Genomic DNA, 12553 nt, shown 5'->3' with positions numbered 1-12553 from the left:
ACAACAGCACACACACATGCCTCTTTTTCTCCGGCATAAAGTAGAGAGAGTGTCAAAATACAGAAAGTCAGTGTGATGTAGTCGAGCTCAAGGTGTGAGGACTCCACTTAGAGTGCGAAGCAATCTCCATCCTGAGCTGGAAGTGGAATTTCAGTTTAATTGGATCTGAGTTATCCTTCAGTCCATTACAGCCTAAAATCAGAGATGTGAGTCGAGCTACATGGACACAATCTGTAAGAGCCTCACTCATCTGAGCAGGATTATTGTGTGTGCTGATTGTGCCACAGCTTCGATGATACTGGGTTTGTTGTTGTGTAGAAGAATTCATTAACTCTAAGCCTCGTGGCTATACTTGCTATCAAGACAGGAGAACATTAACTGGTATGGTTGGTGACGTAAGCCCCGCCCTCTCTTCAACGATGGTCGCTGACAGTGGATGTAGATGGCTTCTTTCACCCCGCTTTGAAACCATCTGTCCAAAATGTGAGCGGTGGCATTCACAGACATGTGACCTCTGTTACTAGTCCATGCCAGTACTTGTCATGGAGCTTAGGTTGGAGTCACTTCTGTGATTATCACGAAGTTCACCCGGACGTATCAAATGCATGAACGCCAGTGTTGTGCAGATGAAAGAAGGCAGTTCCAAAGACGTGTCTTATGTACAAAATGCACATTTCATTTTTCCTTACAGACCGATGTATTTGACAAACACTCGGAGATTCTTTCTTAATCGTCAGCATGAGCAGAAATAATGAGCAGTCAAAGGTTTAAGAACGTCAGGAGAAAAGTGTTTGTTTATTTCTGAGCTTGATTTCCGATAAAACGCTGATCCCTCTCTATCCTCCTCACCGTATTTGTAATCCAGAGATTTCAGTTCAGCACTCGGGGGACCTGCAGCCATGGAAATGCCCGCGATGTCTGATTAAATAAAAACAAAGTGAGAGGAGTAATCAACAAAGCTGCTCTGGGTTCTGATTTAGATTTGATTTATATGCACAAAAAGAGAGGCCATTCTTAGAAAACAGCTTTGAGGGTCCACTTGACTTTAAGTGTTCATCAGGGGCAAAACAAAACAACAACAGCAGTTATTATTATTATTGTTTGAGTGCTAGCGCACACCCTGCCTCGGTGGCTCTGCTTGCATGCGTGCTCTCATTAAGTTTACCATGTTTGCTCACTCGCTCTTTCACAAGGAACAACTATGCTTCATGAGTTATTGCATTATTAATGCACCAACACTAATGAACAGCACATGATACAAACCCTAGCTGCTATCCTGTAGGACATGTTGCTAATGAATGTTCGCTGTCCTTTAGTTTGTCGCTGTAATAAAGCAATAAGTGGATGATGATGATGAAGGTCTACGCAATATTATTGTTGCCAGCGTGTTGAGGTTACCTGTGGTTAATGGCCTTGAAATGGTCCCGGAATGCTGGGAGTTCACCGACTTTCTAACGCGCTCATCTAAACCGTGACAGTTGGGCGAACGAGGAAGTGCTGGAACATTCACTAGTGCACCACTACAATTCCCAAGGTAATCCCACCCTTGGGAAGGCATAACAGATGAAGAGTCAACTGTGCTGATCTGAAGTGGCACAGAGAGAGTGTGTGTGTGTGTGTGTGTGTGTGTGTGTGTGTGTGTGTGTGTGTGTGTGTGTGTGTGTGTGTGTGTGTGTGTGTGTCTCCCTCTTGGTACCACTGTTAAGAGTTAAACAAACAGCATGGGGAAATCCATCAGTCCGCAGGCAGGAATCTGATTTCGATTTGGAACCTAGTGTCGTAATGATCAGTGGGTACGTTTTAGCTTTCGGGCAGACCATCATATGTTCCAGCTGCACATTTGGGCCAAAATCTATATTTCCTAATGTCATTTCTTTCTTTGCGTGCGAGGTTCACTTCCTGTAAATCAGTACTTGCAGTTTGGCTCCAAACAAAGTTCATGTCCTTCATGATGTTGCAGCTAAACTGGATGTGTAGACATTAAAACAATAAAAATAAGTAGAATATTTATTCTATTTTTGGCCCTGCTGGTCCTTCTCACTGCTGCTGCCTGTGGCTCCAGTTATTAGCAGTGACCATGTGATGTCAGTGCTTATAGCAGGAAGTCATGGAAAAGCAGCGATAATCGCCATTAATTATCCCCTAAGTCCCCTGCTGTCACTGTGCTGCTGTGTGTAATGTGTATTGTCTTTTGGCAGCAGTGGCAACTAGGGGTGCAATGATACACAAAATTCACGGTTCGGTTCGATACTTTGGTGTCACGGTTCAATATTTTTTCGATACAAAAAAATGTTCATGCATTTTTAATTTGTCATTTATTAAAATTATAAATATATATTTTAACTCAAAAGTACAGTTTTTAAATTTAACCCTAACCCTTGTGCGCGTTTTTTATTTTGACAGCGAATGCGCACCTGCGGACCACTTATGTGCAGCCCTGGTTATTTAGCTCATCATGTTGCAGCCACAGAAATTCTTTTGTCCATGAAACCATAAAGCTGCACTTTCTTTTTGCCTTATAGTCTGATTTGTCATAACTTCTCCGTTTTGTGGTAAGCTTTTCTTTGGCTGTCACTTCTTCACCCTGACCTGTCTTATTTGGCTCAGCAGAACTGAAATGCTTTTACACGCACTCACATAAGCTCAGCGATTCTCTGCGCGATCAACCTCTCACATGTTTAAGCTGCGGGAGATTCCACTTGTCATGTTTGCATAGTAAGCTAACGATTAATAAGACGATGTCAGAGGAATTGGTGCAAATTATCATCACTCACAGATCAGTGCTGTCGCTCTCTATACACAGTTCGCGCGATTGCAAAGTGAAAGCAAAAAACAAGCGCAAATTCAAACGCGACTTCAATATGTCACATATTGACAGTGGCTCACCGATGCCAATGACATAATTATCCAGCTACATTTCTGAAAGAATGCAAAAGCATTGACATATATTTTTCCTACAATAGCCCGACGGGCAGGGAAGAGATAGATTTTGGTAGCCGGACTGAAAAAATCGCTAGCTCCGGGACGTCGGGCTAGCGATATTGCAAGCCCTGTATCTGATTGAGGAATCACTCATCTTTGGAAAAGAGAGTTTATTACAGAGAAATGTCTCTTTCCAAAATAAAAGCTATACTATCCGCTTCTTCTGGGCTATATTCTCAGCAGCATAAGGAGAATCATGTGCTAACAGCTGTCTAAATGACTCGGCTAAAGTTAGTAGCATGCTTGCTTTTTTTTGTCTGCTTCCACTTGTCTTTGCACTAGGATGATGTCGGCGTAAATGTGCAGTCATATTCGTTGTGTTCCCACTAGTGCTTTCAGGTTAATCTCGTTGAAATGACCTTAACGCCACAACACGGCAAATCTCCGTTAACGAGCTACCGCCGATCGCTCTGTGCATGGGGCTAGACGGCCAACACGTTAACGAGCTAACTGCGCTAGCACACTAGTTCACACCAATGTAATTGAGCATTGCATGGCACATCCAACATACTGTTTTACTTTAGTCCATGACTCGCTTACCTTCAGGGTCATACGTCACATGAAAACCAAAATAATTCCAAACGCCAGAACTGAATGAGGGTGGGGGAGGTGCCCTGCGCTCTTCCTTCTATGCTGTCTGTGTTGAGCGCTCAGTGGATCTGCGCTGGACAGTGCAGCCTAGGCGGAGTAGTCGAACGCAGATTCACTGAGCGCTCAACACAGACAGCATCGTCAGAAGGAAAATTGATAAAATAAATTACAAATGTTGTATTGTTCGATACATATGCGTACCGAACCGAAAGCACTGTATCGAACGGTTCAATATCGATACGAATATCGTTGCACCCCTAGTGGCAACACGTATCACTGATGTGCACACGTGACACACGTGACACGTTTAAACGTAGAGATGGGCCGAGATGCATACAGATCTGTCCTACATAAAGTATCCCTCCTCTGTATGTAAATGGCTCTACGTCTCACTCGAGCCCTCAGCACAGCATCATTTGTTGCACATATTTGTCACTTGTGGTCTCATAATGTCCATCCGTCTGTGCTTAATCACCGCACTGCTCCTTGGTTTGTGGTCAGCAGTCGAGATCTTGGATGATGTCGTTGTAGCTAAAACAAACTGCAGTTATAAAGTGAAAAGATTACAGATGAAAACATGTTTTGTTATTGTAGGAACTATGAAGATGACTCAGCATAATAAAGAAATGTTCATTGATAATATTTTTATTGTTCTCTTCTGGCAGATAATGCACAGTTAACTTTTTAAACATTACTTTTTGTTTTTGGTTATAAGATTAGCATTTCATCCTCACACAAAATTAGTTTTATTTCATAGAATAAATTTCCATTTTTAACTTGTTTAATTTTTTTTAATATACTTTTCCACACAACATTTTCCCCTGACGCCTTTCATTGAGATGCGAGGAGACGTTTTGTTTTCAGCGTCCTCATCTTTGTATTTGTTGTGGTAACATTCATCGTTTCTCCCGGCAGGTTACGCTCCGGTCACAGGAATGTGCCACCCAGTCCGGAGCTGCACCCTGAACCACGAAGACGGCTTCTCCTCCGCCTTTGTTGTGGCTCATGAGACCGGACACGTGTGAGTTCCTCGTTTTCATCTTTGGACATGCCAGAGGTTGTTTACTAAGCATGTGTCCATGAACTCAGCCCTTGTTCATTATCTTCTCCTTTTCTCCACATTTCCTGCAACATATGAAATAAGGATAAACAAACTCACATCAGCTGGAAGCATTAAAAAGTTATTAAAACCTGCCGTTCTCTGAAAGGCAGAATTAAGCACATATTGAGTAAATGCACAATAACAGACTGCACAGTGGATAAGCTGCGTTTAGCTTCATGTTGCTGGGCAACAAATTAAACTGGCTGGCTGAGTGTGGTTTGCTCATTAACGTGACACAGTGAGGGCCGTTTGGTTGGTGTGTCCAAATCACCTGGAATAGCTGCTTTGAAAAGTGGCGTTAATTTTATCGTAGCATCAATAAAGATTTTTTTTTGTCTGTGTAAACAAACCGACCAATCAAATGAAGCTGTAGCGCTGTAATGAAATCTCTGCACATTTCCAAATGTCCAAACTCTGAGTGTGGAGTTTAAAAACAAATGTAAAAAAATAGAGAAAGAAACTCACAACGTGGTCGTTTTTGTAATTAATACTAAAATTATATATTGTGTGTGTGTGAGGGAGTGCATGCACATGCATATGTGTGTTTGTGGCTTCCAGAACAGTTGGTGTCTTACATGTAAGGTGTTTATGGGAGATTTGTAAATTGTAGCTACAGAAAATAGCCATGGTCGCACCATCCCTGATGGCTCCTGTGCTGCTGAATGATAAATACTGATGAAAAGAAGTGGTGGGAAAAGATATTCTGGAAAAAGAAAAAAAGAAGGGCTGAAACAAAAGTCCTGTGGCGAATATCAAATTGGTCTTTATAATTTGTCATTTGTACACAAACCACAATCTTTTCTGAAACCCTAAACAAGTCATGTGATGCCTGAACCGAACAGAAGGTGAATATGAAGGTAAAAAACAGGCGTCTCAACCTCATATGTTACTGTTGAAAACTGCATGGCCCACCCACCTGTCAGCTAATGTAGAAATGCATTAGCCCATACTACCCTTCAGCAATGAGGAACGACCCCCCCCCCCCCCCGAATGATAACTGTCTGCTACAGGCAGAGGAAACATTCAAACTCACCAACAACACCGACTCTGCACACACAGGAAACACTCCTCTGCAGCTTAAACATGCTTTCTTCCTGTAGTCTGCCGTTAAACAAGAGACATCTGAAACACAGTCTCTTGAATGTGTGAAGCCTAAACCTTCGGGTTAATATGCGCTGTAGTTTAATCCATGTGATATAGTCAGAGTTGAAGTCTTCACATGAGAGGTTGCAGTGCGGTGAAACTTGGACTACAGTGTGAAACAGAACACTGAGCAGGCTAATTTTCCACTTTCCTGCTCTTTCAAGCTGTTTCCACGTCTCCTGTGGAGCTTTTGTTGCGAGTTCTGAAATTTGAAATCAACGCAGCGGGAGAGACTGTCAACAAAGAGCAAATATTTGTCTGCCAGCTGGGTACAGAAACTGGTTCTGGAGTGGACTGAGTCCAGTTGGACAGGATAGAAAAAAGACGGTAGATTTAAGAGATTATCAGAAACGCTCAGAGCGATATATCAGTATTGTTGAAAAGCATCAGGTGATTTTACAGATGAAGCAGTCATGAGACGGGAGTTTGAAATGATCAATAACAAAGGTACATGATGCGGGTTTTGTTTGAACATATTAAGAATGAAAGGGAGACTGGATTATAGCGTGGAGAACGGAGGTATTCAGCAGGAACAGAAGCTTTTTGAAACCCAGCGCAGATGGCGAGGGTCCTTCACAATGAGATGTCCCAGGGCACAGCATGAAATCCTCCGACTGTGCAAACGAAGCAGGCCTAGTGAGCAGGGATGTCCGGGGATCGATAGATGCTCTGAGAAAATAAAACAGATTAAAGCAGTGTGGAAACCAGCAGCTGTGCAGTACACACCCACAGCTTTCTGGTTCTGAGAGAAGAGCCTAGAGGGCAAATACTGAGGTATTTAATTTACCGTCAAAGATTAATTCCCAATGGAGGGAAAAAATCAATTTAAACATGCTGAAAGCATCTGGAGCTGAAGAGAAGGGCAGGATGATGGTGATCGCTGCTTTTTAAGCCCTACAGACTGTGCAAGGATCGGTATAGTCCTGAGATATATCACAGATATGCACATATCAATTAGGGGAAGATTTTTAAAAGCCTTTATAGACGGAGAAATGGTTTCAGCAATCGAGAGCTCCTTCAATGTTGATGTGGGCAGGAGAGGAGTGTTGAATGACAACCTTAAACCTTTGCTCACAAACTGTGAATTTATAGAAGTAAAGTACTTAAGCTTCTGAATGAACAAGTTTATATGTTGGCAGTATTTTAAAGTTGGTGCCTTGCTGCAGAAACCCAGGACCACCGGGGTGGTGGGTTTGAATCCACCATCTGTCCGTCGTTTCTGTGGACTCAGGTTAATTGGTGATTCTAAATTAGTTTTAGGTTTTGTGTTTCTCTGTGAGCGCTGTGGCAGAAACAGGAACCTGCCCAGGGTGCACCCCACCTCTCGCCTTATTGATCTGTGTGTGAGCATCGCCGCAGCAGTCCTTCCAATACACCTTCACAGTTGGAGCCTGGCTGTAGCTCAGGAGGTGGAGCAGGTCATTTACTAATTGGAAGGTTTGCGGTTTGGTCCCTGGCTTATCCAGGCTGGATGCCAGAGTATTCTTGGACAACATACTAACCTCAGTGTGAACGTTACAAAAAAATCACTTAGGCAGACAAAGCTGAGGAAAAAGTGCTCGTATAATGTCCGAGGGCTGAGGTAGAGCAGAGACGCACTATATAAGAATCAGTCCATTTACCATCAACACGCTGCTCTACTTTTAAAGTGGCCAGTGAGCTGTGGCCGTCCACTCTGAGCACCTCTGAAGGACATGCTTCATGTAATTAGAGGTGTGGAAACAGACTGGGCTCATTGAACATGCGCTCAGTTACAGTAAATGCTGGGCTTCATTATATCCTGCCTCCTCACTTCAGCTTCCATTCTGTGGCCCCGAACGACCTTAAAGTAGAAGGAACCCAAGAACATGAACTCAATTTATTTTAATTAACCTGTTTCCATAGTTCAGATGTCATGTACAGTAGTAGAGACATCGATGTTTCCAGCACCATTGGAGGTTTTTAGAAATGAAGCCTATTAGAATGCACACCCAGTATATCCTGCCACATCGAGTTTTTCCAGTAAAGTTTAGGCCAAGATCCTCAGAGGATGTTGCTGCGAAATAAGAAAGTAAGCATCAAGTCAAGTTTCTTAAAAAGGCGGGTGTGTTGCCGTCGACGATTACATCAGTCAGACTCAGTCTGCACATTGTGTTAAAATGAGACTGAGCGCATACGTCTGCTGCAACTCTGTCATTAACCTGTGCAAGATCCTGTGTGACGTGAGCTGTAGGTGACGAGCACACCGCTGTGCCTCTTCCCACACCTTTCCAATGACAATTTCTGCATCCTTTCAACACTAAACAATGCGGCAATCATTACCGCTTCCCTCAGCGGCTGACCATGTGAACAGGGTCACTGTGCAACAACTTCTGTCACTTTTGCATCTGCAAACAAGTGCTGCACCACGAATGCTTTGAGAGTGAGCGATTGTAACAGAGTTTGCGTCATTGCCTGCACATGTATTCCGTGCAAAAGAGGGGCAGTGTTATGCAGAGATCATCACCCGGCGTTCAGGTCTGACCATTTAACTTCATTTGGTGTCAGGCGGGACAATAACGTACAGCATCATGATGTAAACGCAGCTACAGCTTTCAGTGAGTTGAATAAAATAGTAAACATGTGCCGTTCAGCTTCCAGCTACTAAATATCAGCTTTTGAGTTTAGTATTTTTTTATTTTGACACCTAGTTTCCAACTGCTGATGAAGAATGTGTGAAGTAAGCTCTGAAGAAGAACATATTTTCATCTCTAGTGACAGCTCTGTGTTAGGTGCTCTTTCTAACACCCTGAACAGGATTTTAGGATTCATCTGCAGTTACAAAAAATGGACTCTATATACTTTTATTTCCAGTTGTCGTTGTCTCCCTCCTGTTTTCTGCCTCCTGCTGCACTGAAATAAAATTTTGCATTTAAAAGTTGCCCATAGATGGAAGGGTTGATTCCTGAGAGTTTCCGATCTAACCTGCCTGAATCATTGCTGATTTGCTCTGATCTGTTTGCCTCTTTGGTTTGATTTGTCTGAGACGGTGTGAAAGCTTTTCACTCGGAGTCTGACGCAAACCAAACAGCAGGAAATGTGGTTTTCAGTGTGGCTGCAGTCAGCTGTGTGAAGGCAAAGCAGACCATCACTGTCTGATGATGGATGTTTCACTTTAGCTAGAAGTCATAAAAGGAACATTTCCTTCAGCTGTAAATGAACCTATCATGTGTATGTTAGGATGCTCACACGGTACCTGGGTTTATTTCTATTCTCTCTTAAAAAGAATTTCCACGATCTCCAAGTGTAACACATACTGATTTCCATTCATGGATCTAATACGGGACAGCTGCCAAAATCCATGTGCAAAAAAAACTAATCCAACAAACCCCTGCTCCAAAAAAGAGCTCAAAGAAAAGTACTTTCACAAAAAGACTGCACTGAAGTACAAGACTGAACATCACCAGTGGGAGTCCTGTCTCCTCTGATTAAAGGGAGAAACTAAAGCAGCAGGCCACGCCATCACTCGGTAAAGTTATCTGCGGTCACGGGATGAATGTAACAGACTCATCTAAACAGTAAGGACACAGGATTCAGCAGGTTCATTAGCACCAAGCATTATTTGCTTTGTACATATTATTTATGGAGTATGCTGTTTCTAGCGTTTGTGTTGGGTGGTTAGGTGGAGGTCATGGTGGTGCTGACATTTCCAGATGATCATCACAGAATTCTGACAGTGTGACACTGTCAGTTTGTTTCCATCTTTGAAAAGACCGAATCAGCTGATCCTCTCTCACTGTGTGAGCTGGGACCATCATTCTGGAGCCATGACCAAAGGAAGTCACATGTAACATACAATCAGCTGAAACCCGTTAAAGACACCAGGCTCTGTGCTCTATGCAAAACTACACGTGTAAAAATAAGCAATGGCATGTGATCATGTGATTTTTATTTTTTTTTTAAAGCATTCATACTTACAAAAACATATCTCATCAGTTATGGTGGGCGTTACTGTGAACACTGAAGAAGCAGGTCTGTCTGATTTGGAACGTTTGAACTTGACTGGATTAAAGTACTAACACTCCTGTTATGTCAGATAAAAGTAAAAAGCTAAAAGCATGACTACGTTTGAAAGAATCATCGTTAATAGGATATTTTAAAGTCATGTGAGACGGTGGAGATGATAATAAAGATGTTGACACTGCAGCATTGCTGTGAATGTAAATGCGTCTGTAAGATGCCTCAGTTTCAGCAGATTTAAAGTACAATTCGCAAAAGCCGTGTGAATCTTTATTGTTTGGTTTGCTGTTAAAGGTTATTTTATAGCTCTGACTAGGGCTGCCACAAACGATTATTTTGATAGTCGACTAGTCACAGATTATTTTTGCGATTAGTCGACTAATCAGATCATCATCCATTGGACGTAAAACGACAGCTTATTGCACCAGCAGCATCTGCTCTTATATAACTATCATTAGCTTACAGCTTTAAGTGTTTAAGGTCTGTGCTAACTAAAAATAAAGACAAGATGATAGTTTATTAAATTTTAATGAAGTTTGCAGATTGTCTCGGTGAAGTTTAATAAACTCCTTGCTATCTAAAATATAACAGGACACTGGAGTAAATTCTCGAGCATCTCACACTTCTGATAATCAGCTGTCTGCTTGACGTTTATTCAGCTGTGTAAAAACTATAACTTTAATCTCAGACAAACTGATTTACTCAGGAACAAATGAAATACTGAAAAAAGCCAAACAATAACATTTTTAAGTTATCTAAGTGACTCATATATCATGTTTAACCTGAGTAGTGAAAGATGGCGGTGGGTCTCGGGGCACTAGTGAGCCTTGCCCCCGGCTCGCTATCGAGCTAGTGGGTAACAGACGTCTCCGAAAACGTCGGAGCGCTTTTGCAAATATGTGGTGTCCTGATAAACTGAGCAGATATTTGAGGTTTACACAGCTACATTCTCGCCTGAACATATGTTAAACGTTTATTTTGTGACCCAGAAAGAATACTAAGAGTAATATTAAAACTAGCTAGCTGCCGCCATTGTTGGAAACTGCGCTATGAATTCTGGGACACTGCTGCTTCTTCTTCTTCGGTGTTTAACGGTAGCTGACATCCTTGTACATGCAGTGCTGCCATCTTCTGTTTCAGTCCGTTATTACACTCTTAAATCCTGCTACTTATTCCTGCGTCTTTTGGGATCTTACAAAGCTTCAAACGACTATTAAATCAGTCGTCGACGATTTTGATAGTCGACTAATCGTGACTAGTCGACTAATTGTGGCAGCCCTAGCTCTGACCTTTCCACTTGTTTTATGAATTGAAGTTGTAAAAAATAATGAAATCCTTGTCGTCGAGGTTTATCTTGTATTGCTGTTCTGCTGTTTTGTAATTTATGGTTTGTCTGTGAGAGCAGGTTGGGCATGGAGCACGATGGCCAAGGCAACCGCTGTGGGGACGAAACGGCGATGGGAAGCGTGATGGCCCCACTGGTGCAGGCGGCCTTCCATCGATACCACTGGTCAATGTGCAGCGGGCAGGAGCTGAAGCGATACATCCAGTGAGTTCATAAACCTGCACAGTACTCCGCATGGGTGCTGACAATCACGACTCCAGAGCTCCACCTGGGATGCGTAAAAAAAAAAAAAAAAAAAAAAAAGAATAAATCACAAAATATAAGAGTTAAGTTAAAATTGGGAAATGTTTTATTAAAAGCTTTATTAAACAACAACCTCCTCAGCTACATACATTTGCTCAGAGATTTTGGGGTGGATGAGTAAATAAATTCTCAGTAAGACCCGACAGTCGGATGCTGGAGCAGTGGGGTCAGACGCAGTTGTGATGTCCTGCAGCACAGACGGATGGATGGGAACGCCACCAAAATTAGGAGAATGAGTTTGGCACATCTTAATGTTCCTCCATAATTTTGACTCTTGGAAACGTATAAAGGAGACAAGCAGGCTGTTTGTTGGCGGTGCAGTGTCAGAAACGTCAAATCAATCACAGCCCAGTGAGCAAATTGCATTTTACAGCTCAGTAGCCAAACTATAAAGAGCTACATGGTTGCTCTATCTGCCCCATATTTCATACTCTGTTTGTCCTCAGCATGCATTCATCTTATTTAGTGTTGTCTACACTCACAACAACAGTAACGTCAGTGTATGTTATATCATAAGATAGAAAACCAGCAAGAAATATATGAAGAGGAAGCCAACGATCTGTGAGCAAGCACAACAAATCCTGTTTTAGAGTCAGAACAGGCAGGCTGAAGGTAATAACAGAATAATTAACCTAATTCATGCAGTGTGACAGAGAGGAGACCCCAGAATTTCCCCTAAAGCACCCCAATCTGTTGAGACACTTTATATTTAAAATATCTTATTATTTACAGCCAAGTGCCAACATGATGAAAATGTCTGGCTCCGCCCACCAGAATAAATTGTCTTCTTTATGCTTCGTGTGTGTCGTCTGGTGTCCTGCTAATAACCGTATAACGTGTTAACCCGAGGACGTCTGAGCTTTGACACCAGCGTTGTTGGCCTGTGTTCAGTTCATAGACATGGATTTTTCTTCTTCTCTCTGTAACTGACAGGCAAAGCTTAGCGGAGCGTGGACACAAAATTATTGACAGAGCCTCAAAGAGGATGACAGTGGCAGCGAGCAATCAATCACCAAACAGTACCTCGATTTTTTTTCTGGCTTTTATTATGAAAGGTGCCTTTGTTGACAAAAATCAATGTATAGCAGGAAAAAGTTTCTGCGTTATCT

General features: G+C 42.3%; 1 protein-coding gene across 2 annotated transcripts in view; it reads left to right on the top strand.

Annotated features, from left to right (window-relative positions):
* adamts3 (ADAM metallopeptidase with thrombospondin type 1 motif, 3) overlaps nt 1-12553 on the top strand; it is a 148806-nt gene that overhangs the window by 78868 nt on the left and 57385 nt on the right. For both annotated transcript variants that reach the window (XM_026187150.2, XM_080308924.1), the window contains exons 8-9: nt 4489-4594; nt 11202-11345. In XM_026187150.2, coding sequence (XP_026042935.2) covers nt 4489-4594; nt 11202-11345 — 250 coding nt within the window. The remainder of the gene's footprint in view (nt 1-4488; nt 4595-11201; nt 11346-12553) is intronic.

The sequence above is a fragment of the Astatotilapia calliptera genome, chromosome 12, assembly GCF_964374335.1.
Source record: "Astatotilapia calliptera chromosome 12, fAstCal68.1, whole genome shotgun sequence".
Lineage (NCBI taxonomy): Eukaryota > Metazoa > Chordata > Actinopteri > Cichliformes > Cichlidae > Astatotilapia > Astatotilapia calliptera.
This window is presented reverse-complemented; position numbering and strand designations above follow the sequence as displayed.